Source organism: Patella vulgata, chromosome 2 (assembly GCF_932274485.2).
Source record: "Patella vulgata chromosome 2, xgPatVulg1.2, whole genome shotgun sequence".
NCBI lineage: Eukaryota > Metazoa > Mollusca > Gastropoda > Patellidae > Patella > Patella vulgata.
The window spans coordinates 49,400,608-49,428,531 of record NC_065880.2 but is presented as its reverse complement, the minus strand read 5'-3'; the positions used below and the strand labels follow the sequence as shown (position 1 = coordinate 49,428,531).

Genomic DNA, 27,924 nt, shown 5'->3' with positions numbered 1-27,924 from the left:
AAAAAAGACATCAAAATCACTACACATTGAATGTCAATGTCCATTGAACAGTAAATTAGATATTAGTTTTTATACGCGCAAATTTTCAAGTGGACGTATATTGTCGTCGTCCCTGTACGTCCCAACGGCCCTCCATCCGTCCACAATTTGTTTGTGGGCACTTTACAGGTCACATTTTGTATCCGATTTTGACGAAACTTAAAATATAGGTTTATCTCTCGAAGGTCACGGTTCCTTTCGAAATTGGCAGGTATCGGACCGTAACTTCATAGATTATGGCCCCTGATTGTACGAAAAACCGCGTTTTAAGCTTGTGGACCCTCTATAGCCCACAATGTTTATCTGATTTTAAAAGCCCTTCAAATGTCACCGCTGCACCCTTATGACGGTTGAGTTCGAATATTTTGTGAAAATCGGACTGACACCACCCAACAAAATGGCCGCTCCTCGTACGCAAATAGCAATAGTGTAAAAGTATACCAAAGTTGTTGACCTTCTATAGATCACCATTTTTTTTGATGAAACTATGTGGGCGTATCTTGCATGACAACCGCTTGTTACTTTTGGCATTCATCTATATTATCTAATTTCTTATTCCAATAAAGAGTAGGCCTATTGAGCATAAATATAATTATATTTATTTTCTGGTTGCAATCAATTGTCAAGTGACAAATCCGTTCTATATTTAATCGTGAATAATAATACTAATATCTGGTGCGAAATAAGTATTTAAATATATTTCACGTCCTTTAAAAAAATTATCTTCTTGTATCGTGGTTCAGTCTAGTACAAAATCCCAAGCAGTGATGTTTACCGGTCTCCATGGTAGCGATATAATCTAGGCCTTTATGTGCCGAAAATTATACATCTGGTTTGTAATTTTTTTGAGAGCGTTTCTTTTGTGATCGGAATAAGCCGTTAATGACCGCAACTTGGCGAAGCTCATTTTGTCGCTAACCTGGAGGTCCTGTGTTCTATCCCAGTGTTCGCCGAAAAATATCATTGGGATGTTCCGGCGTGGTCTGTGGTGCAGGACGGAGATCCTGGCCAACGATAACGAATAGTCTTTCGGGTGTGACGAAAAAACGAGGTCGCGTGTACACATTGGCGTGTACGTAAAAGATCCCTCGGCAGTTTAAAATCGATATAAGAGTAGGTCGTAGCACCATTGTCCGGGCAAAATTTCCTTCATAGCAAGCTGTATGGTATTTGCCCGTCTTCATTAGCCTAGTCGGTGCTGAAACCCGATTTCATTATATTTCGCTTTGTTTGTCAATGAGAAGTCTTTTGAAGAAAGACAATTTTCCCAAGACATGCCAGAAAGTGTTACATATTATCAGCTTCTAGCTCTTTCCTGCCAAAGTTTAAAGCATAATCAACTTAAAACTTGTGCATAGTGGTTCTTGTCGCCAAAGCGGCCGAATGCTAAAATGCGACTATTCGTTTCAGAAATGTACGTTCTGACTTACTGGAACGAAATACCATTTATGAAACATAAAAATCTGCTCCGTCTGATGCGTGCGTATGTGACTGGACCACTTCCTGTTAGAAAGATTGAGTGTAAATACCAAGAAAGAATGATTCACAGAACGCTTTGATTCTTATATCAATAATCGCTTGTTGTGGGGGTATATTGCGATCAGTGGCGTCGTGCCCATTGCCCCCCCCCCCCCAAAAAAAAAACTCAGGGAAATAAAAATATTTTTATTGATATTATTAAGACAGAAGACCTGTGCCGTCCACACGCTCCGCGGCCAATAAACTTAATTTACCATGAACACACTTGTAGAAAATTGCCCCCCCCCCCCCGAATTTTTTTTTTGCACGACGCCACTGATTGCGATTAAGCTTGTACGTCCGTCGGTCCACCATTCTGTGCGGGTTTTTTTTTCAAATTCATTACTTGGATTCGTAGTAATGCTAAATGGGTCTCCATCGATTTTAGATTTTAGTGAGACCCAGTGCTTTTACACCAAGAAACGCGGTAAAATTCATGGATCCTTTTGCAATCGAGCCTGTATACGTCCGTCGGTTCACAATGCTTGACTGCAAAATACATCCTAAAATTCTGTACGGATTTTTTCAAATTTATTATTTAGGTACGTAGTAATGCGAAGAGGGTCCCTATCGACTTTAGTGAGATCCGATGTTTTTACACCAAGAAACGGCATCAAACGTCGCGAAATTCATAGATTCTTTTCAATTTTATTTTGTAGGACCCCTATCGATTTTGACGTTGAGCGGACACATCTTCGCTCCAGTAAATCAGGTCGTACATATGAATGAGTAAAGAATTGGCTGTCACAAGAAAAATAGAAAGTCCGCACATTACCATGTTTTTATTAATCCCCTCCTTATGCATTGTACGCGATAATTATAAATAAACAATATTAAATTGTCTTGAAATCTAGTTTTGGTCGAAAAATTGTAAATAATAATTTATTATTTCATCAGCGTAGGTTTATTAAAACCGATATGGCGATAAGCGAATATTAAATGAATTGGGTGAATAGAAGACACATCTTTAATAAATGGCATTTAAAATAGACGCTATTTCTATATTATAGCGCTTTATAAAAAAAATATGTGGGAATAAAGGAATCTCGATGATCAAGTCGTACCAGGAAGATAACTCCGAACATTATTCTAAACGTCAAAAGGCACTGTGTTCCCGTCTTCTGGTCCAGTGAATATTTCATAGAGAACTTTGTCCTGTAGATATGTGAACGGAAAGATAACACGATTTGAATAGTCCTTATTTCATACCCCTCTATGTTTCAATAATTTTCCTTTCGAGCTCTTCCAAGATTGAGTCCACAACCGGAGTGACGACAATATACTTCCACATTAAATTTGTGTGTATAAATACAGGTAACAATAATATATATTTTGAGAATATGTGTACAAATTTATTTACTATTTCTAAGGCGGTTAAAATGCAACAGAATATGTTTTTTTGCAATTTCTGTTACCGGTGTTGCACTTTGGCTGGGTACTGGGTTTGGTCACATCTGTGTCTTACTCTTTCAATTTTTCATAGCTGAAAATCGATTTATCATGTTGGTTCAATTAATTTCCAATATATTTATGAAAACTTTGCTGAAGGGAGTTTTAACAACCCATGTTTATTATATGAGTAAAGCTTTGATTTGGCGTTATATTTCTTATTCATTTACAAATCTATTTTTTGGGTGGGTGGGTGAGTGGTGGCGGGGTGGGTATTATTATCATCATTAGGTCTACTTGAGAACTATTTTGCATATCATCTATACCTAACTTTTACTTACAAAAACAAGTATGGTACTGAGTCGAACCAGATAACAAATCAAATCCTGATCCCGAGTACGGTTTAAATGGCAACCAACAAGCATTATATCTCACTTTTTTCACCAACACCGTGCAAGCATTTTTCTACATGTAACTTCTGATATCTCCAATTTAAAGCCTTGGTGTGTCAGAAAAACAATAATCATTTTCCTTAAGAAATTTAAATACAGACTGAAGAGAGTTCTTTACATGGTAATTTAACTGATTAAAACAAAAAACATTGAGCTCCATGTTCATGTGTAGTAATGAATTATGTATTCAGTATCTATAGATGCAAGGGTGAATTCACTTGAAAGTAGTGTTAACTTTAGAAAGCCTGACTTATTTTAACATTGATCTATTTTACTACATGTATTTAAATTCTATGGACTAATATGCTTTTTGGTAAGATTACATTTTATTATGTATGGTATGAATGTCTATATTGTACCTTTTAATCTGGAAGATTATGTCTTTACCAAATATATCCAGTCATCCCAAAAATATAATCTAAATTCCAATCAAATAATCTTTTATTCCATATATTTACATGTATTTTTTATGTACATTGCGAATATGATCACAATCAAAACAGATGTTTTCATCATTAACTTATCAACCATCTTTCATAATCATGTCATCCTTATCTGGTTGCGTTTTCACTTCAAGAAGTTTAGGAGCTACATAAGATCCCATCCCTGCTGCTCTCTCAGCTTCGGCCTGTGTGTATGGCTCAATAGATAACTCCTTTAGCCTGAAAAATAACAATGTTAAAGCCCCTGTGTGTAAGTTATAGGACCTGGGAAATGAGAAAAAAAGTTCATGGTCAGAAGGTTTCAGTCAAAACAAAAATAGGGTCAGTCGGGTAATCAGTCAATTTTCTTTTTTATACCTTTTATCCCTATAAACTTTAATATTCTTAAAATTACAAGTTTTCGTGCTAAAATACATGTCCGTCTATAAACTTTCTTATAAACTGCTACAACAATACTCAACAAACTTTGATATCATAGTCTACTGTCTATGTGATTTATTATTAGATTAGCTCATTATTGGCTTTCCGGTAAAAATGTTCAAATTAAAAGTCAGAGAAACAGCCATATTCTAATTTAATTGAATTTTTATTGTAATTTACCTTTTCTTGTGTAGTTTACTTCTGAAATGATTCTTTAAGGCAACATTACTGATGAAATACCTCCTGAAATGGCATATATATGGAAGAATTGAGAAAAACATTTTGTTGAATGGGAAAAGAATGGGTATGGAAACTAAAATTAGGTAGGCTACATAGATTGTGTGTAAAAACTCAAGATATGGTGTTAATGGTTGTCAAATTAAAGATACATTATGTAAGATTTAGATAAAGAACTAGCCATTCTTGCTATAATAGTTCGAAAGTAGATGATGTAAAATGAATAATTTGAAAATTTCATTCAAATTACTCTATTGCAAGCGAAGATATTAGCCTTTGAAGGTTTGACAGACGTGTGCAATAATTTCAACCACCGTACTGGTTGATCGAAGCTAAGTCTCGGTCCTCCATATCTGATTAAATCAAAGTATCGCTGAACCATTCTAATCTATTTAATATCGGAGAAATCTGATGCCATCAAGAGTTGATTAAGGCCTGGATCAGTTAATTAATGTCTAATTAATACTTTAGAAAACATTTCAGGCCTAAAGAAAGATCTGCAATAGGCAGATTTAGCTCTTGCATATTGCATGTTTAATTAGGGAGTGACTGCTGTAACAGTCAGTTTTGGGGATGAAAATTGTCTTAAATTTTGACTAGATGATTTTCACTATACAATGTACCTCTTATTGTGACAGAATAGTCTACCATCCTGATTTTTATCAGATCCTAAAAATGTCCTACTTTTAAATGATATCTAGACCTACATGTCAAATACATCCGAGGACGATTCCATATTATTTGTTTTTAACGTTCGGTAATGTTTGTCATCAACTCACTCAAAAACTTAACCAACCTCTGAAGTCTCGTATCCATCCGCCTCAAAATCATCAATATTCACCAAAACCTGGCAGAAAATAAACATTCAAGCCCTCTTCTTCGATTCTACACCCAAAAGTCAACAAATATCGCCATTGGAAAAGGGAAAGGGAGAGAAAAACTAAAAATATCTTTGGCCCTTGTTTCAATGGTCTATTCACTGCGGATCGATTTTTTGTGATGTCAACGCATGGATTCAATGACAACCATTAACGAACAAAAATCATGTAAATATTGGAAACAAGTGGCTATTATGCAAATCAGAACAGCTAGATAGATGGAAGAAAAAATATATCTGAGTCAGTGAATCGGCAAAGGTTAGATTGCCTGACATCTGAATCTGAATCTGTACGTCGCAGGGCCTGTTACAGCATGTACGCGACGGGAGAGTCGTTCGTTCGTTTGTTTCTGGAGTTTTACGTCCACTTCCACCTAAGGTGATATCGTAGACAATACGGGAGAGTGAGTGCGTTAGGTTCTTGATAGAGCTGATTTAAAGCTCTCTTTTGATGGAGCGCACACTATGCTATCATCCAGGTGGTTCCAATCAATAATTGTCTTGGGGAAGAGTGTTTATAAAGATCAGTTTTGCATACCACTGTTTTAAAACATTTTGAATTGTTTGTTACATGGTTTTCAACTATGTTTTTAACTATAAAGTCAGAATTCTGTTTTGCTTTAATTCGGCGTTTGGGTTTGGCGGGAGTTAAATAGTCATCACAATTGAAAGCTGGGACCAGCCCCTCAACCACCTTGTAGAAAAAAGTGAGGCGGATCATCTTCCGTCTGTCTTGAAGGGAAGGGAGCTCTAAGTCCTTTAGCATCCTTGTGACGCAGCCTTCATCTTTAGATTTGTAATCGCCAGAAACAAACCTTGCAGCTTGGCGTTGGACTCTCTCAAGTCTGTTTATATCCTTTTGTAAGTAGGGGTCCCAGACAATTGAACTGTACTCCAGAGTGGAACGAACTAACGCTAAGTAGACTGATCTTCTACAAGACAAGATTGTGGGAAGTACTTGAGGTTGCGCTTAAGGAATCCCACTGAGGAGTTCGCCTTCTTTATAAGCCTGGTGATGTGGGTTTCCCACTTTAGGTCTTCGGTCTTCAGAGAGTGTAACTCCAAGATACGGGTTTTCTTTTACTTGCTGAAGTATAACATTGTTTAGAGTATAGAAGTTAGTAGACTTACTATTGATGCTCATGATATAGCATTTCTTTGCATTGAATCTCATTCCCCAGGTATCGGCCCAGTCTTGAAGAGCTGAGAGGTCATTTTGAAGGGTTTGATGGTCCGGTCGGGATTTGATGGTGCGGTAGAGCAGACAGTCATCTGCAAAGAGACGGAACTTGTGATTTCACGGTTTCCGGAAGGTCATTTATGTGGCACAGAAAGAGCAGCGGGTCGAGTACTGTTCCCTGGGGGACTCCTGAGTCAACTGTTACCGGGTCTGAGAATTCTCCTTCAATGACTACTTGCATGTATCTATTGGTCAGAAACTGTCTTAACCAGTCGTTTAGAGGGCCATCTACTCCATAGTTTCTAATTTTGTGGAGAAGTTTCTTGTGAGGGACGGGGTCGAAGGCCTTCGAGAAATCTAGGATAACCATGTCGATTTGGTTGTTGGCGTCGTGTTTCTGGAGGAGATCGTGAACAGTGGTTAGTAGCTGTGTCTCACAGGAGTATCCCGAGCGGAAACTGTGCTGAAGACTGGTCAGTATCTTGTTCCTTTCAAGATGTGTAAGGATATGTCGGCAAATGATGTGTTCTAATAACTTGCAAGTCACGCAAGTCAGAGAAACAGGTCGATAGTTTTCGGGAAGGTGGACGTCCCCCTTCTTAAAGACCAGTGAAATGTTGGCATTAATCCAGTCTGGTGGGAGTTGACCAGTGTTGATTGATAGTTGGAATATCTCACGGAGGCCAGGAGCAAGTTGGCTACTGCAGGTCTTCAGGATAGTTTTGGTTATTTTGTCTGGTCCAGTCGCTTTCCACTCATTCATGTTCAAACAATTATTAGCAGGTATAATGAGCCACGGGCAACAGGTATATATATATTTTTATTTAATATGTTTTTAGCAGGTTTAATGAGCCACGAGCAACAGGTCCTGACTGTAAAAAAACTTTCATCTATAACTAATTACTGATATATATATATATATATATATATATATATATATATATATATTTATTTAATATGTTTTTACAGTCAGGACCTGTTGCTCGTGGCTCATTATACCTGCTAATAATTGTTTGATCCTTTGGCTTCATTCCTGCACTTATCTATACCAATTACAGTTTATAACCATCTATGTACATTGTTTATTTAACGGCTTGGGACAGTTGCTCATGCTTGCTGATTTTGCATCCCATTGGAGGGTTCGCACTGCTCGTGTATATATATATATAGCCATTTTGTTTTCATTTTATTTATTTGTGTTATATGCTTGATAACGACTTGTGAAATCTTGTTGAAACGTCGCAGTGAAATAAACCACAGTAATTGTTATCCATAAATAGTGTGTTATTTGAGGAGGTTACATTCGTATCCTTAGAGTTACTAAGGTTGATGATGTCCTGGGAGAGCTTTTTGGTGTCTTTGTGTATAAGTTGCCAGTTTGCCTTCGAGTAAATGTAAATCTTCCTTGGATTTTGCTTAATATAATGAGGTAGAACGTTAATGTCTGTGACAATCATTGCATGGTCGCTAATACCAGAAACTGAAGTAGATGATTTAATAAGAGATGGGTTGTCTGTGAACACCAAGTATAAGATATTGTTGTTTCTAGTCGGTTGTTCATGGATCTGTGTGAGGTCATATTCTATCGACAGATCCAGTAAGGATTGTTGTACATCTCTATCCGCTGCTCCAGTGTTCACTTGAAGATTCTTCCAATCAATATCAGGGCAGTTGAAGTCTCCGGCAAGGATGATATGTTTGCTTTTCCGTTGAAAAGTCAAGGATTTAAGCGACTTCTCAAGTTGTAATATGTCATTGGTATTGCGGTGGGGCATATAGAAGGAACAGATATAAATATCTTTTTGTCCTTCTAATTTCAACTTGGACCATATGACTTCACATTCTGTGACTAGTGTTGGTTGCTCATCAGCAGTTATTCCACTAGTGAAAGCATTGAAGATGCCGCCTCCTATACCTGATGTTCTATCATTGCGATGAACGGTGAGGGAATACTTCTCTGGTTTTGATGGCTTTCCTTTCTGTGTCTTTGCCAGGTTCAACACCCCGGAGCCATGATTACGAATTGTTAAAAAATAAAACGATCCAAAACGAGAGCAGGTAAAATAGAGGCTTCAACAGGCATTGCATTCCTGTTCTTTTTATATTATATATTGTCTAGTGCAGTATGGTGTATATATGTATATACGGATAGAAGGTCAGATTCCTGTGCTCAGTCTCACACTGTGACAATGACAGAGCCTATAATTATAGTATGAAAATTAGAATTTGTTGGTGTCCCGATTTGACGATTTGTCAACATTTTCAGTTTTATCATAATGGCCAAAATAAGAAAATAGCCTAGGGATGTCTAAGTTATTGTCTGTAAGCCTACTTACGTGCAATGTAAACAGTAATGTTGGGCAGCGCCTGGTTTGTCATAATTCACATCTTGATTCAACATCTGTTCAGCTTTGCCAGGTTTCATATCTTCGTGTATCTGGTCCAAATCTTTTGTGCGTCTTTTTGTTTTACCCTTTTTAGCCCAGGGATGGTTACCTTTGTGGTTCCTCTTTCTTCCTACACAGCCCATGTTAAAATATACCTGGCTTAGGACTAGAACACTGAATAATTATTTCACAAACATAAAACACATGGAACAAATATCACGTGACAATAACAATACCGAATGTATTCTTTCCAGAAAAATGATTGTTGACAAGGGACATAATTCATATTAAAATAGAGTTGTTCCCCTTGTTATAGATTAAAATTATTCTTAATCTAAGATAGAGCCTTCTATAATACAAATTTGTTTATAAATGGCAGCTTGTAGTCTTCGTCTTCAGCAATATCACGAAGACGATTTTCAAATGATGCGTGTAGAACAAACGTCCTTCTTTCCGAGTTTGATTCATTGGGTATATTTTTAACTAAAACAGATTAATGTGAGAGAAGATAACATTAGCTAAAACTGATGTGCCTCACTTTATACATGGATGCAAAGAACCAATTCTAATCATTCAATGCGCCAAACCCTACATTTTAAGTTGACAACTGGGTGGTCTAACCTAACCCTAGATCGAACATCAGAGAACACATAATATTCGTCAGTCGCCAATGTCTAACTAAACTTCTGAACTCCATTTATCGCCCCAGTGTACTTAGCTTATTATCACTCTCATTCAAATACACTGATAACTCACTTGACAAGTTTATGGGTACATATAGTAAAGATGGTCTTAAAGACGGGTATTATGATATAATCCCTACTTGTAATGACATCTTAAAAACAAGTTGTGATGTTTTACTTATATATGGTCTGATAAAGTATATCATATCTATGTTACTTACTAGATGTCTCGTGCTAGACAAGCGGTATATTAGTTGTTTTAAAAGTCATATCTACTAATCTTATATATACAGATATAGGAGTAGACAGTGATTGATTTGTCTTATATCACATCGAATATAGATAAAGGTAAGTTACTATAAAATACATTATATTCATTATTTTATGGTGTGGGGAGAGATAATCTTATTACCCTTTGGGACGTTAGAGTTCTATGTTATTAAAATTAAAATGATCTTAAAAAATAGTTGCACTGTTACATAAACATTGTATTGTCTAAAACACACAATAATAAGAACGTTGTGTGCATTTATAGATGGGCATTACGCAAAAAACCAATGGAACACTGACTTTCTACAGTGTTTAGTATCGTGTTGACGTTGACATAACTTTCGAGAACAGATTTCTGTTGCAGACTTCTGAAAATAATACCTAATGAAGAAAAAACGATATTTTCGAACCCTCGAAATGTTTAATATACACAAGGAAAATCTGTTCGGTTTTTATATCAAACTGTTATATTAATTTACAAGTCTTACGTATTTTAAGGTCTCGGCTTCAGGGTGGGATTTGTTTGGTTTTATTTTTTTTTTATACCAAGCCAAAATAACTTTTGACCACTCCAGCAGTTCATTAATCTGAGGCGTTGGCATTTTATCAATAGAATAATTATTTACTACAATTTATTTTTTAAAAGATGGCTAGTGTTTGTAAATAAATGATAATTGGATTAATTCTATGAAATAAGAATGTATGCAATGTCTATTTACGTATTCCATTAACATTCTACTGGGAACGAAACATTGCCATCGTTCTTTTCAATAATAAGAACACCAAATTTAATTTGAACCGACAGTGAAATTAATGGAGACGTCTACGAGACAAAGATCAGCAGTTGTACCTCCTATGAGCGTTCCAAAATGAAAAGAAAGCCTAATGCTCCGCCATTTCAAGTCCGATCGACATGAAACTTGCACGAATGTTGCTTGTGTCAATTGGCTTACTTTTGATATGTCAGAATTCTAAGATGGCGCCGAATACGGCATGCTCTGATTCATTGTTTATTGAAATTCCACAGTTTATTAATTGAGACGTCACCATTTTTTCTTTTAAACCTGTAAACAATGTCCTCTTTCGTAAATCGTTATAAAATGTATTTGTTCTTTTAAACTTATAAACAAACCCTTTTTTCGTAAATTGTTATAAAATGTATTTTCCCGCTGAATCCAAAACAAAATAATTGACCGGCTTCCCACGAACCGCTACAAGAGAGAAAAATGTTGCATTTTTAATTTGAATATATTCTGATTACCGAAAGTTATAATTAGGCTTCAGTTCAACACACGATAAATTCGACCTTACCAGATAATGTGTGATTGACAACGTGGAACAATTCAAAATGGTGTCGTTGGAATTTTTAGCAAGCAATTTAGTATGGTCCATGACATTGTTAACATACCTTTGATTTACATCGGACATAATGTATATAAACTCATACTGATACATGGTATATGTTTATATAATTATTTAACTATCGAAAATTATATACTATACATGAGTAAAGTTTTAGCTTCAACCTGCCACTTGATAGGGTGTGAACTTAGAATACCTTGAACTCTCATCGTTGATGACCAATCCTTAAAATAGAGAATATCTGCAGTGAATACGACACTATACATATACAAATAGTTTAATTCAATACTTTCTGATACATGTACTGTTCTATTCATTTATTAATATCAAATACTGAACAATAATAAAATTCTATATTTTATGTATTGGCATTATTGACTAATTGATGTGAGCTGTTCTATTACACATATCTTTATTTATCCGTGCTAATGAAGACGGACACACGCTAGGCAATTTTGTATTGCCTACTCTTCATAGAATTCCAACTGTCAAGGATTCTTTTACGTGTACACCAGCGAGTTTGCGATGAGCCTCGATATTTCGAATCATCCGAATGACCAGAAGTTTGTTTCCTTGCTAGACTATCCTGGGGAACATTCTTGGCTAACATCAGGGTCGAACTTATATTAGGACCTTCTTGTTAGTGAACCAGAGCGCCTTTCCCTGAACCACAGTAAACTCAACTTTCAATCACTGTTTATGAGACATATCTCTCTGATCGGTGATCCAGAAACACAAAACGTTGCACATAGTTTCTTATTGATATATTTGATACTTTAAAACAGCAAAAGTTTTTATAAAGTTCTATATTTTAGTTAAAATAAGGCGAACAATTCGGGAATACTAAAATTTGATTTAAAGAACCAAAACAATCAAGAATATTTGTTTTTATCTAGAGCCACTTTTTGACATGCCAATTTGAAGTGCATTTGATGTAGATTAATCAAAGAATATTCTGGACAGAAAAATCTATTATTGTGGATTGATTAAGAATTTTATCAAATTACTTTAAATTAAATGTATAGTTACAATTACAGCATTAGTTTTTGTCACCACTACCCCTCTCTTTAAATTTACTATTGTATTGGTGTGATATTTTATAGAAATCGCAATTCACATAGAAAAATCTATCTTTGTTATTTTGAACCCAATTTTCGTGGAGCTTCATGGTAGAAAATAGGCATAAAGTAATGGGTATTGGTAATTAATTAATTTCAATGTAAGTAATGGTAAGTAATTATATTGATAAAAAGGAGACGTAATTGTAATCATTACATTTAAAAAATAATTAATTACGTTGGCAATCTAATAACCAGAGCCCTGATACTTAATCTACATTTTCTTTTGACCTTCGGTTTGATTGACCATTGGATGTGCATGATATAAGATAATAAATATATTTAAAATAGGGATTTGGCGTCACCCTTTGATGTTGGCGTACTGCCGCTGTCCGTGCAAAATTTTCCTCATAGCACACTGTATGGCGTATGCCCGTCTTTATTAGCCCAGTTCGGAGCAGAACAGTAGGACGTTAAACCCCATTTCATTTCATTTCATTTCCTGTATGTTCCTATATCCAAACCACGAGTGCTTCAGGGACCGAAATAGATTCAGTGATATCGATTTGGTCAGTTGACAAGATAAGTAGGCCTACTAGAAAGTTTTATTTTCAAAAATAATCTGAGAATTTAACAGGTACATAATACATGTAGCTCAAAATTTCTTCAAACACCGCGTTTGGTAATGCACGTGTTGATGTATTCGAGAAATTGTTGATTTACAAATGAAAACCAACATGGGCAGTGTGTATACATGAACACCCTTCCATTAATTTTAGCAGTGCATTATTTTGTGTAATTATGGCTCAGAAAGGGGATAGGATTGAGGTCACAAGAAGGACTAACCCTACTATCGATTTTCAGCATTATGCGATCTTCTAAATTATGCTATCTGTTTTCCCGGGGAGATACGGTGGCTCAGTGAGTGAGACATTGGCTCGCTAACCCGGAGATCATGTGTTTGGATCCCTGTGTTTACCGAGAAAATTCAAAGGGCCTGGCAAGGGACAACGTATAGTGGTTCGGATGGAAGGAAAACCGAGGTCGTGTGCACGTTAAAGAATCCTCGACAATTGAAATTCCCCCATAGCACACTGTATGGCGTATGCCCCTCTTCAGTAGGGCGCTGACACACTAATCAAGGGGACTCGGGTTCAATCCAGATGGTGGCCAAGAAAGTTCCTCGGGGATTTTTAGTGGTGCAGAGGGCCTGACAAGGAATGACGTCTAGTCGTTTTGATGGGACCGGAAAACAATGTCCACCCGTGTACTTAAAGAAACACTTGACAGTTGGAATTTGATGAAGAATAGGCGAGAACGCCACTGTTAGGACAAGATGGTGCATGGTCTCCATTAACGTGACATAAATAAAATGGTATAAATATTATTATATACCTAAGACAGTTCGGACATATTATGTTTGTAAATTCTCCTAGAGATTTCACAATGCTTAACTAACATGAACACATTAGACCAGTAAAGTCTATCGTATATAAAATACATATAGAATATGGGGATATTCTATTTGCATAAGCATTAAAATTCACAGCCAAATGAACTTAATTTTAAGCCTGGTTAGAGGCGAAGTAATTCGAAACTATTTCAAGTGTTGTTTAAATGTAGGAAAAGTATATGAAACATTTTATTATACATTTTCCTTATCACTGACATTTATCAAGCTGTGGAAGGACATAGAAATTTGTTACTGTGACACACAGGTAAGTGGGCGTCTAGTTTTATTTTAATCAAGACATGAGCTGGAAGAAAAAACAGCTTGATCCTAAATCTGTCTCAATAAGAGTTTTTATAACATTTTTTGGAGTGGCTATATGTATTTATATATTTTTAATTGTAAAGAAACTGTAGGTGTATAGAATAAGTGAAATATGTTTAACGACTAGGTTATTATATTTTATTGTAAGGTGTAGGGTGTGGTCATACATCAATACCGTGTCGTGACACCACACCGTCTTCTTGCGCTCTATATAGTTACTATTATTATGTTATACCTCAAATATTACATTTCAGTAAGAGAAATCTCACTGGCGCTTATTACTCTTCATCTATTTAAAGCGATAGTTTACCCTTTCATACAAGAAAATAAGATTTTTTATCCCCCAAATACGACGACTTTACAAAAAGGTGATCTTGAGATTTGAATGAAACACAAAAGAGCTGTTCATAAAAGATTCTAATAGAGGAAAATCAATCTCGTAGCCGCCAACTAATGAAGAATGAAATTTATCGATAAAGGAATACAAAATATAAGTGTTATTAATTTTGTTAGTTCTTGTAAGTAGTTGCCCATGATTTGGTTTTTAAAGGGATATTGCCATAAATTACAATTCTAGTATTCCTTTCGTGTTTTGTTTTTTGCTTTTTGTTTCTTTGTGTTTTTGTTTGCTCTACTAAATGAATTATGAAAATGTAGTATAGCTTTCAATAATAAATAAATATTTTGTATGATTATTGTTTTGAAATTTTAATGTGATTTTAAGATATGATATTACACACTGTGAATGTAATGTGAACTATGTAAATATGTCGTTTTTATTGATTTTTAACTAAAGACATTATTTTAAAAAAATATAAGAAAAAAAAAAAATACAATTCAGTTTTCAAATGCAATTGGCCATGGAGACAAAAGTTGACGTTGTGGGCTGCCAATCCCCCAGTTACCTTCATGTCTATTCTGTCAATGTGCGCCAGACTTACTAGTGCCTGGTTGACTGAGATACCTTGGTATGTCGCGCGTAAATATAGCCTCTACTCTTAAGACAATACTTGTTTCAAACTTAGCTGGCAGAATTAGTGTTAAATGTACATAACTTAATTTGCCGATAAATTTTGAAAGGGATGTTGTTTTTAAATCAGATTTACACCAAGGTCACTGTACTCGGCAATGGTCCCTTAAAATAAGAAACAATCTAGATTCGAGTTATAGCATATCTGTTATTCGTATTAAGCTAACCGTCCCCCTTCCCTTTAAATATCGCCATGTTTTTTTGTTGGTTTTTTTTTTAGGTGAAATCTATTTTCGATCGTTCAATTCTGAATTAAAATAGATTGCATGATTTCAGCGCTAGACAGCAGGAACTCCAGATATATTATTATTTAGCAGTAGTAAATTATCTGTAATTGTTAGTATTCACACAATTATCCAGTGACCTAACAGTGGTAAGTTGTATTAACATTGTGTTAATGTAAATATACCCAGGTCATATTGATTAAACACAGGGAACTAAGAAAATCGCTTGATCGATGAAGGGAAATATATCCTTATAGTTGGTCCTCATAATATAGCCTACTTATTAACATATAAATTTGACTTATTGAGGTTGTGTCTACACATTTTAAAGCAGTATATGTCTATGAGTGTTATGGTATATATAGTATATAAGTACAGGTAAGAATATATATTATTAATAATATACAGTGTAAGAGTTCAAAGTGTTGGTAATAATCTCTTAATTCTTATCTCAATTATATTTTATAATACGTGTTAACGCTTGGCAACATATCAAGTACACCATTTTACTTATACTCCATATGTGTTTTATGGTTCTATAAATGGATTTTAAATTATAAATTCATAAATCGAATCCTCTTTTGTTTTGTTTTTTCTGTAGATTAACAAAAGTTGTATCTTTTTAATCGTGATTTGGGTTTTAGTTTTAGGTTTTTTTTATGGTGTCGCGCATGGCGATAAGAATACACCCGGTGTGTTAAGCTTGATAACTGTTGAAAAAATTATATTAAGATATCTTCTTGATGTGCGTGGGAACTCTATACCTATATTATACAGGTATTTCTGCTACACATTTTCTGATTGATTATGGCCGATATAATTGTCATTTTTAACCAAAATATTAAAACGACAATCGCCAAAATTGAAAAACAGGATAAGACGACAGGTTGAAAACAGAACATTCTGGAATAGTCTAAAACTTAATCTGGACTATCTCTAGATCTAGATATTTGGGTTTGTTTTGGGTTTTTTAAAGTATAAAATGCGTAAGTTCATGTTGCAGTGATGGTAAACTCAGTGGATTGATATTCTTGATAGGGTTTTTTGGTTATTCTATTGGAAATATTTATTTGATTTATATTGCCAATGTGTTTTCATTGGGGAGCCATGGTGGCTCACTAATCATGAGTTCCGGGGTTCGATCGGATGGGAAGAAATACTGAGTCCTGTCGACATATTGGCGTGCATGTAAAAAACGTCGTCAACCGCTGACCGTAAACAGTTGATCTTAAAGGGACAATAAAACTCTTGCTGGGTTGACAGCTCCAGAAAATAAAAAATAGCCTTATTCTAAGTACTAGATGTGTTAGTGTCCTACCTGTTGTGGAAATTATCCATTAAATCCTATTTTACTTGTCCAGAGGGTTCAAAAATATTTTTAAATCCAAGTAACATTTGAAAAGCTTTACGTCAGGCTTTTCAAATCATTTAGTTGAATTTTTCCAATTTTTTTAAATTAGGTGTGTTAAGATGAAATTTGTATCATCAATTAATTGGAATATTGTAAAATAGTACAATTTGTTGACCAGAATAAAGATTGGGACATATTATTCAGTTACAACAAGAGTGGTATTGAGCCTTTAATGATGTTGTGTTGTTTTAGCAGGTTTCTGTGAGTGTAGTTTTGGATATTAGTTATAGATGTCTTCTGTAAGAGTAGTATTTCGTTTCATTTCGTTAACCACTGACTTCAGGTGATTAGTCTTAATGCTGTTATGTGTTGTTTTAGCAGATTTCTTTAAGAGTAGTTACTGGCTCTAGTTGTAGATGCCTTCTCTAAAAGTAGTTTTTTATTTAATTTGGTTAACCACTGGTTTTTGGATGATTTCTGTAAGAGTAGTTTTAACACTAGTTTTGGATGATTCCTGAAAGAGTAGTTTTTGAAACTTGGTTCATGATTATGTCAGTCTGTATGTAAGATTGCTATGATAGACTTCTAGAAGTTGCTCAAATCACTATTTAACAAGGATTACTCACGGTCATAAGCTAATTACATTATAATAATCTTAGGGTATTTCAATAACAAAAATTGTGGTTTGCTTAAGATTAGAAAATTATACAGAGCTTCTTCTGTCACATTATTCTGTATAAGTAGCATTAAAGTTATGAGACTTTTATTATGATCTCCATAAATAAAATCTGCATATGCGTCACATTTGAAAAGAATAAATAGAAAGATAAACAACGAAGGCTCACTGGTAACCAAATGAAAAAGTAAGATTTTTTTGTAAAACATGAACATACAAAGAAATGAAACGTTTGAAAAGAGATGCACAGATGTTGTTAGTCTAGTGTTGGGTTTTTTTCTGTAAGAGAAAGGTACATGTATATCTAAAAGAAAGTAAGCCGCTTGAAGGATGAGAACCTGGAGTGACAGGGTAGACTAAGCCTCTTAATATTAACGTATTATAAAGAATAAACGAAGCAAAAAAAGAAGTTTTGGCCACATAATGTATAAACAGTATGTTTCTTCTTATAGACAGTATTATCAGGGGTTATTAAAGTCATTTCTATGACTAATTAAAGTTATTATACTTGACCTTGAGATCATGTGAGGTTCAGAAGTTAACACATCGTCAACCATCAATGTAAATAAATGTGTTTTGTTTTGCTTCATTTCATACAGTAACAACACTAATTCTGTTTATGTATTATTTATCAAATAGTCTATTATTTTCTTGTTATAGCTTTTTATATTTGCAGACCGCGACTAACAATATATTGTATATCCAGTTTATTTCTTGTAAATTAACCCCTATCGCGTTAATGTATTTATTATTAATATGAAATGTATACTTAGATTAAATTAAACCATATCGTGTTTACTGTATTATTAATCATAGAAAACAATATTTTTAAAATATAAAATGCTTGTTGTATAACATTCTATGAGTGCGAACCGCGAAACAATTATCACATTATTTACTTTTGTAAATGAAATCACTTATTTGCGTTTTGCCATGGGGATGGCGACTTATTTTTCGGAAATGTTGAGCGTTGTTTCTCAATTTCAAACGTATTATTCAATGTGTTATCACCATTCACCAATAAACTTTCATGTTTTAGCTTAAAAATACGAGGATGCATATTGTGATCCACGAGTAGTGTCACATTAAATTCATGAAGAAATGCAGATAAAATGGTCACAGAATTTTAGTGAAAGTAGAAATAAAAGAGTATGTCAAATTGTCAACGGGATATCAAAGGCCAATGATTATCAATATACATGTATATTATAGCAGGTTAAAGTACAAAATATTTTATATTCATATACCCACCAGTAAAATGTTGAATAGGGGATTTTATTTTCTAACTTGTCTTCAGTGTAGGTGATATATAACCGGGAGTCTGATTTGGACATTTTTCGTAAATCAAAACGAAAACGACACCATTCTAATTATTAGAGATAATTGAGCCCTAAAGCACACAATAATTATGTTACTTTACCAGCTTGTAACATGACATCAGTGAGCCTTGTATATAACTATAGTATACTCTAACAATCTGATATAGACATACACCAACCTTCAGATAATAGGTAAAAATAGAAGACCATGCTTGACTGCATAACGATGTAATTTTCCCTTCAAAAGCAATGGTTCATGTGAAAAGGATGAAACCCTGGGCATCTTTATATTAGAGCGGATATAGGGGTCGTATATTAGGGGAGAGTTAGTACCACGTGTTGTTTTTGGCTCAGGTAAATATTTAGGCCACACGGGGAATGATGTGAGGTCGACATCTGAAGTACAAGCTGTAATTTCTACGTTACATAACGAATGTTGTAAAACCAGATTATGATATAGGTAATAATCTTTGATGTAAACGCTACATTAAGTAAATATATATGTGTTGAGACCACGAGTGAAAGGATTATATCGTCATTTAACCTAGTAAGTAACAAAGTTGCTTAGTAAAAAAATATAACGTTTTAGTAAGTTAAATACTAACCATGTTTTAGATAATGTCATTGAATGGTGTGATTTTCTTAGTTGGCTGTTGTGTTCATCTGGTTTGATTACAATATGTAACGGTTTAATGATGTTTTCAGTAATGAATATGATTTTATATTGGTTTTATACAGGATAGTACAGTTCTGTGCCTATTATTTAAGAATATTTAGATTTATATGCCTGGAGGTGGTACAATTTATTTCTCTGGTGGCACAATGCATTTTTAAGGACTCTGACGCACTGGAGAATACCGGTTTCTGGGGATGTTGTCTATCGTCCTCTCCCTTTGTGGTTTGTTTTACAAGTGTGATGTTTACCTAAATGTGCTGCATTCCATCTCTCAATTGGTACATCATTAGTATTGCCCCGCTGCTTCTTTATATTTTCATAAAAAGTGGGGAAAACGTTTTGCCCCACAAGATGCACTGTAAAATATTGCTTCGTGTGTGCACATTTTTAACTGAGATGCGTTAAAATTGCAATTTCCCTCTAAGCTTCGGATTTCCTTTCCGTTGAAACATCAACATAGATAAAAAAGATCATATACAATGTGAAAATGTACTATATCTTCAAAGTTTTCATAAATGCCGACGAGGAAATTAGGATTTAATTTAATGATTAACCCAATGGAACGGAAAGAGGGGATGCGGTGATGGACGGGGACGGGGACGGGGGGTGGGGGCATGGTCAGTGACATTTTTTTATTCCTACAGTTATATTTAACGGTATGAACGGGAAGTATATTTGGCCACTTCAATCATTACCACCACCCACCCACCCTCCTACGGCCCTATAATAAAAAAATTAAATAATTTAAAAATATTTAAAATTCATTGTTGCCAAAGTAATTTTACACTATGAGGGTTGATACTTTAGATGCATTTTAAGCATAATATAATATACGAAAACAACATATAATTCATGAAATTATAGGCTTGCTTCATGGACTGTTAACATGAGACGTTTTACTCGCTGAATCTCTTTAAGAATATGCTTTTTTTTCTTTCCTTTGTTTATGTATTAAAAATGCATTGTGTAAAATCTTTAAATACTTTGATTTATTGTATGAGGACTTGCAGGTTGTGGGCCTATGCATGTAGAGGACAGTGATTTATTTTAAGTTCTGGGTACAGCAAAAATCAGTTAGTGAGTTATAGCCGTACATGTTAATTCCAAAACTGACTCGACACCAGATCAACTCCAAATTAACACCAACTCAACTCGTTGATAATTTCCAGTCTGAATCAACTCTTTTATCGTTGAAGTAGGGTTGGTGTACACCCGTACAAGACACCTATTATCTAACACCAACTAAAACCGGAGCCGCATTGGCTCAGCGAGTATAGGCGCTGGTTCGCTAGCCTACCTGGTGATGGCCACGAAAGTTCCTTGGTATTTCCCGGCGTGCATGGTCCCCTTGTCAGTGCTGCAAGGAAGTGCGACTAGTCGTTCGGATAGTACGATAATCCGAGTTCCCTTATACACTTGAATAATTAATTGGGATTCGAAAAAAGAGTAGGTTGTCATCGCAAAAAAATTTCCCTCGTAGCAGACTGCATGTCCGTCTTCATTAGCCAATAAAACCAACATTTGAAACAATCTACTCATGTGGTGTCAAGTTTTGAAAAGTCATACTCTACTAACACCCGAGATGCCGTCCTAAGACACAAGGTTATTTAGGGCGTCGTTATTTTGACCATGTTTAATATATCACTTATTTTATATAATATTTATAGAGAAACGTTCACTCTAAATGAAATAATTGGTGTGATAAAATCTTCTGTAACCATGATCATAATATCTTAAAGGTTTTTTTTTATTCAACCAAAGTATAAATGAATTTTCTCTTAGATTTTATCATTTATCTTTTTATGATGGATTAATATGATTTAAATAATATGCTCTAGATTAATGTGTATGATGGTATATATTCATCCTTAGGCTATATTTTGTAACACATGGATGATTATAATATTCACTTAAAGGACCATTGAAATATAAAGAAAGTTGTACATTAGAAAGTGTCTCTATGAACATAACTTAATGTACATTTACTCGACTAACAGCTTTTGATGGAGAACTCATAACCCCGTGTAGATACACAAAGATCTTACCAGTTTCTGATTAGCGCTAATATCACTTATGATTTAAAGATGAGGAGTCAGTGAATTCTATATAGGAGCTTAACTTTCGTTTCATTCGGATAAACAATATTTAATGAACCGAGTTAAAAATATTCAGTTAAAAGTGGACCTGTTTACTTCATCTTAAAGGCAAATAACTTTATTGATATGAAAATCAAATTCTTGTCATTGCTGATATAAGTAAATATGATGTTAAACGGTTTTCATGGGAGGGATGGAATGTTCATTTACAAAATCTGAATATTTGAAGAAATGATTTCAAAGTGATGTTATACCCAATGTTTTATATTATAGGAGTAGAAAAGTAGGATGTTAAACCTCATTTCATTGTATAATATAATATTAAAAGTAAAAACGAGGAGGGGAGGGGCTGTATTCGTGTGAATTATAATTATTAATGTGGTAGACCTAATAAAGGACGTACGTTCTTCTTACAATGATCACAGAGTAGTTAACGTCATTGTCACCATTCTTTAGTAATCATTTTCTTTATAATCAAGTCTTCTAATCGCAATTCGCAATCCATTAGTAATCATTATGCTAATGGTCCAGCAACCTAGGCTTTCGTTAGTAATCATAATCCCAGCAGTGACAGTGGTCAGCATTGAGAGAGAGAGAGAGAGAGAGAGAGAGAGAGAGAGAGAGATATGCGGTTTAACGTCCACTCGATACAAATTAGGTCATTTCGGGACTAACACATGGTTCAATTTTATTTCAATAATTCGCTTGCGCGTAGGGGTCTTTAGCAAGGGGGGCATCCGGAGGATCCGGAGAAAACCCACGCAGTTGGACAAGCGACCCAACTCCTTGGCACATACAACCGGGAGATGGAAACCACGCCAGTTGACTCAATGACAGGCCTTATGATAGAGCGCGCACGTGCTAACCAGTCGGCAAAAAAACAAAAAAAAAACATGGTAATTCGGAAGGCATACAACCGTAAACGGAGACTAGTCATAGAAACATAGAATGACAAACTAAATAAAGAAAAACACAGCTATGAACTTATCAGTAGACACTAGTGAATACTCAATTGGGATCACGTGATTTTTCGTATTTTCTTAGTGTGCCGTTCAAAATTTCGCGGCACACTTAGGAAGATCTCGCGGCACACCTGTGTGCCGCGGCACACCTGTTGAGAATCACTGTATCATGGTAACGTAACCGACTATATCTATGATTGTCCTAATGGTTTTTCGCCAATGGTTTTTCTTGCGATCAACATTCAATCATTACGATCATACCTGTTTCTAGCAACCGATGATAAACTGACAATTTACTATAATATCGCTATAATAAACGATTACATATGACAGTTTTCCTGATCTCACGAAACCACGATAATTCTCTGTGGGCCATCATGGACTGCTTCTGGAAGTGTAATAATTCTCACATTCACAAATTGCATAGTTTATTCAACCATTTCTTTCTTATAGCAATTGACATACCGATTAACTACATATATACTACTGGCTTAATATAGATTTATCAAGACTAATTATTAAAGCAACAAATTACTAACTAACAGCTTATAATTTCTATAACAGGAAATCATTGCCTGGTTTTATTGCTAATCGATGAGTATTATTGCTTCATTTCCGCGATATTTAGTGCAGTCTGCAGGAAAGATTATCATTGTAGTATGTGTTACATAAAATCAAGTTGTGTAAATATTTACACTTTCCTGTAAACAATGGGCCCATGTCCATTATTTATATGTATGCTATTGTTATTTTGTTTTTGTTCTTTCCGGCAAACCTTGAACATGTTGACCTGTGTTGTGTTAGGTAAAAGGTTATCTTATAAGAAGACAGGCTTATATCACATCACATTTTGTCCTTTCTTAAAATGAAGTACAGGTACCGGAAAATATTTATTTTTATTTATTGACGGGGTCTGCATCTGGCTAATCGCGAAAAGTTTTCTTGTAAGAATTAAATTTTTTTTTCTTACACTTTTAAATATTTATTATACAGAATAGGTGAAAAGGCCGAGAACCCCCTGCGCGTGGCTTGCCCTTGATTTTATGTCTCTGGAATATAGATAGGACATGTGTATAAAATACATTCTATTGTCATAAAAATCACATTCCTAGCATATACGTACTCGCATTTTATAATGACGCTTCATAGTAAACCTATATGGTCAGATGTTAACTGCGTTGGGGGTAATTAGAGAGTAAAGGCTTAGTAACAATACTTCATTCACATTATAGCGAACAATGAGCTGACGAGAGGGTGGGTATGTTGTCGCTAATAGTCTTATGTGATAATAACCAGCTTAATTTATTCTTGTTTATTTGCAGGTTGGGAGAAAATGGCCAGTAACAGAAACTATTCCATTGGACTGCTTTGTTACATTGTGTTTCATTTTAACATGTGAATTGGATAAAGTGTCGATAAATTCATATTTTTATAATATTATTGTGAAGAAACATAATGACATCAAAAACGAAATCACGCGAATCGCGCGGTCAGGCAATGAGGCCGGATTATTACAGACGCCAAATGGTAGCCGTGCCAATGGTTCCCATTAAAGTCTCTCCGGAGATGGCAAACGCTATCCGGCGTAGGGAAGGTATGGCTGGTGTGGAGTACTGGAATCAAATGGCCGCCAACGGCATGGTGTCTCGACCGATGCGTAGATTGACGGTGGAGCAAGCTTTTCCTAGAATGTATACTAATGGATATGCAAATATTGAGAGAATTCCAAACAACACAGCGATAAGAGCTCGCGACCCAAGTCGAAAATCCCAGCAACCGTTAAGTAATGGTGTCGCTAAGCACCACGATAGTAAAGTTGCTTCTTTAGACCCGAAAAAAGCGACAGCAACGGATCTAAGTACTTTCCAATCAAAAGATGGATTTAGTAATGTTCCAGCCGATCTTTCTCGCAATTATCAAATTTATGATGCTAAAGTCCGTTACGTCGACAACGGGGTTCAACGATCAAATCTAGCAACGAAAAGTGAATCAAGATCGAAAGGAAACAAAAAGAAAGATAGCAAATCAGAAGACACTTCAAAGCAAAATGGACACAGAATACCTATGGTCGTTACTCACACGACTACGAAAAGTGAAAACGGACAGGCTTATACAGCTAGTGGTGGGCAGCCGAACTATCGTAATGTCACACAAACAGAAAACAGTAAAATGGACACGTATAGACGGACCTGGTCAGAGATGGCACATTTATCAGTTAACGGTTCAGTAGCCAGAATCTCCGAACCGACATTTCAAAAAATTGGGATGAATCACACGTTTAGAATTCCTCGACCCAAAGCAATGATTGATCCGAGAGGCAGCGTGGCTCACCGGCGTATAAATCTAACGGCGTCAAAGAAACGTGCCGTACGATTTGGTCAAGATAAGGTGTATGAATATACTCCACTGGAGCCCGTGGACAATATCCCCATACACGAGGAACTATTATAACTATTAATGGATTTAATACAACGCTAATACTGTGCAATGTGGAATGGTGTAATTATCTCATGGTGCATAAAATATGATCGCATATATATTTGAATATTATGTTATTTACTGTTTACATAATATTGATTATTGGCATAATATTCATATCATCTACACACTAGTATTCAGTATGACATAGTTAATCATAATATTTGTGCATTCTTTATTTATTTCAATCGTGTTATGGCTTTGACTTACACGCAGAATTGGTATCATGTCACTGAAGATATGATTTCAAAACATAAGTTCTACTCGGCAGATATGTAGTCTCGCTAATCCAGATACAATACATTTCAAGTGTACTGAAAATAGGACTTACTCAAGGGATGTTCGCATGTTTGTCCTATATTATGTTTGAAACTGCATGAGTAATCCATTTTTTTTTTATTTAACAACGACTTGCGCAATATTCTCATATAATGTTATTGGTCAGATTGATAATGTTGTTCCTGGATTTTGTCATATAATGAAGAGTGTCAACCAAATGGCAAAATGTGCTTATTCTGTCTTAAATTACGAAACAATATTTTAGTATTGCATATTACACTCTGGTTGGTTCCGATATGAAGTGCGCATCCATTTATTATCATGTATACTATTTAGACTTCACAATACGCTTTATTTGTATCTATACTTTAATCTTGTCGTAATTTGCCCACCTGCTCGTTCAATCTCTTTGATAATATCCCAAAATACATTACTTCGTCTTGATGAGTTTAAAGGGAAGAAGCATGTACATTTCGAAGATCACTTTTGCCCAAACATCACACCAGGTCTATGAAAGTTTTATAGGTTGCCTATTAAATTAGGTTGTTGGGGTAAGGGGGTTGGCTTTTATTAAATTGAAATAAGTGTTGAGATATTGATTTCGGTCAGTGCGTTGTGCGTGAGGTTTATTGTGGACAACCAAGCTGCAGTTGAAAGGATGTTCCGTTGAATTTAAACCTATGTGTTTATCGTTAGATAACGTCAATTCAAGTAGGTGCAATACCGGAACTAAGAAGCGCGGGGATTTAATTGGGATCGGCACTGCAGAAGAACAACGGTCTGGTCTCAAATTGGGGCAAAGTCAAATAAATGTGTTGTAATGGCCGAATTTGGGAGCGCCCCCACCCACCCATATTTTCGGTTGAGCGCAAGATCAAAAGTTCAATTGAATGATCGAGTGAGTCTTATTTAGATTTGAAAATATGAAGGTCATTTTTGGGGGCCTTCATTGTGTCCACAATCAGGGGCCCAATTTTAAATCCTGACTGTTCCATTCGATAGGACTCCTTTTACACGAGAAAGGGGTCCGTGGGTAGTTTTGACCTTGACTTGAACTCCACCGGTAGACATCTATGTTTATAGTGCCGCCAGTTCGCTAGGAAATGTGAGATCATTCATACATTAATATGGATATAATGTATTTATAAGTTTTCCCTGAAATTTGATTTCTTTTTACACTCAAGACAACTAACGAGAATCTCTGGAATTATAATTTGGCTAAAGGTTTCTCATATAGCTTTTGATTGAAGTTTGAAACGTGGTTTCTAATCCAAAAATATAATCAATATTCCTATTTTATTCGACGTCTATTACTCGCCCAGAATATACCTCTGAATGCTCAAAAATCTAATTTGCCATAACAAAAAGTTCTGGGGTTGCATCTCTCTCACCCACCCACTCCGTCGGGGTCTTCGCGCCGCACGCGACCCTAAAGATTTAAATAATATTTTATTGTATCATTACATCGATCAATGGACAGCATACAAAGATAACGTTAAGACCCTACTCTACTCCACCCCTGGACTTGCCCCCCCCCCCCCACACACACACACACAACCAAGGTTAATTTGGTCCTGAGTAGGTCCAGGTCCGGTTCTGGATGTTTCATTGCCTGTCAACCTATGTTAATAACTCCAATCCTGATAAGGAAAATGTGGCAAATACAAATCTGAAGAATGAAGACTATTGATTATTAATATTTTCTCTGTAACATAAAAGAACAAGTATTTTAACTTTTTATTAATACCTAATTATTGGTAATAATAAACGGAGCTATTCCATTATCATTAATCTCTACTATTCTTTAAAGTGGGAACTCCAGTGTAAAATAATCCAAAGTTTACATCGTTGTTTGGGTTGTTTTGTTTTGTTTTGTTTGTTTTTTTGGGATTTTTTTTTTTTTTTTGGGGTGTGACCCAAAAGATTTCGGCCCCCCTTAGTATTATGTGATCTATATAAAAATCGCTATACTTATTAATTTAATATAATTCCCCTTGGCATAAATTCACTTGTTCCATCGTTTCTCCATCTTATTTAACCCGTCAGAAAACCACTGTTTGCCACGTGACCCAAAACCTTCCCCCACGGCAGTGATGACGACATCAACCGTCCTAAATATGCCCCACTCCCTCTGCCTAGGGATAGATTTGAGTTGTGGGAAGAAGAAGTCAGAGGGAGCTAGATCTGGAGAATTGACTGGGTAAGACATGATCTTGAAGCCACAGTCCTGTGCAGCGCTAAGAGACACCTCGGGAAGTTTTACCTCGGCACCTTTTTCTGATTTAATTACGCAATTTGGGCAGTTCATCTGCGTAGATAATCTATCATGGTTACGCCCTTGGGGGGTTGGATGGCCGAATGGTTAGCACGTGCGCGCTGCGCTGTATCATACGGTCTATCATTGAGTCAATTGGCGGGGTTTCGATTCCCCGCCTGTCCAACCTCGTGGGTTTTCACCGGGTTCTCCAGTTTCCTCCCACTGCTAAAGCGAATTATTGAAATAAAATTGAACCATGTGATAGTCCCGAAATGACCTAGTTTGTGTCGAGTGGACGTTAAACCCCATCTCTCTCTCTCTCTCTCTCTCTCTCTCTCTCTCTGGTTACGCCCTTGGATTATAAGAAAACGGAGGCCATCCCCTTGTCATTGTAAGACGTTCTTTTGAACTTTTGTTTTGGCGTTGGTGACCTCACGTGCTTCCGCTGCATACTTTGACTTTATGTCTCTGGGTCAAGGTGATGAGA

General features: G+C 35.6%; 2 protein-coding genes across 6 annotated transcripts; one reads left to right on the top strand and one right to left on the bottom strand.

The window, feature by feature from the left end:
* Nucleotides 1–3,821: 3,821 nt before the first annotated feature.
* LOC126811960 (zinc finger protein 593) lies at nt 3,822–9,197 on the bottom strand. The gene is made up of 3 exons (XM_050538059.1): nt 8,892–9,197; nt 4,442–4,504; nt 3,822–4,060 (listed from the first exon to the last, which is right to left on the bottom strand). The coding sequence occupies exons 1-3, from the start codon at nt 9,083–9,085 to the stop codon at nt 3,922–3,924; spliced, it is 396 nt and encodes a 131-aa protein (XP_050394016.1). The 5' UTR covers nt 9,086–9,197; the 3' UTR covers nt 3,822–3,921.
* A 636-nt stretch (nt 9,198–9,833) lies between these two features.
* LOC126811958 (uncharacterized) lies at nt 9,834–26,977 on the top strand. 5 transcript variants are annotated; one of them, XM_050538054.2, is made up of 2 exons: nt 9,834–9,973; nt 23,746–26,977. In XM_050538054.2, exon 2 carries the CDS (start codon nt 23,879–23,881, stop codon nt 24,872–24,874), a length of 996 nt encoding a protein of 331 aa, XP_050394011.1. In that variant the 5' UTR covers nt 9,834–9,973; nt 23,746–23,878; the 3' UTR covers nt 24,875–26,977. The 5 variants fall into 5 exon arrangements, with proteins under 5 accessions (XP_050394011.1, XP_050394012.1, XP_050394013.1 ...); XM_050538055.2 differs by lacking the exon at nt 9,834–9,973 and adding an exon at nt 19,001–19,149; XM_050538056.2 differs by lacking the exon at nt 9,834–9,973 and adding an exon at nt 19,221–19,236.
* Nucleotides 26,978–27,924: the final 947 nt, after the last annotated feature.

Excerpts from the sequence above, each read along its gene's own strand:
- LOC126811960 (XM_050538059.1), bottom strand. The coding sequence starts at position 9,085 with ATGGGCTGTGTAGGAAGAAAGAGGAACCACAAAGGTAACCATCCCTGG. Across the intron at positions 4,505-8,891 it reads CATTACTGTTTACATTGCAC|GAGGTATTTCATCAGTAATG; the intron begins GTAAGTAGGCTT and ends ATGCCATTTCAG. Across the intron at positions 4,061-4,441 it reads AGTAAACTACACAAGAAAAG|GCTAAAGGAGTTATCTATTG; the intron begins GTAAATTACAAT and ends GTTATTTTTCAG.
- LOC126811958 (XM_050538054.2), top strand. The coding sequence starts at position 23,879 with ATGACATCAAAAACGAAATCACGCGAATCGCGCGGTCAGGCAATGAGG.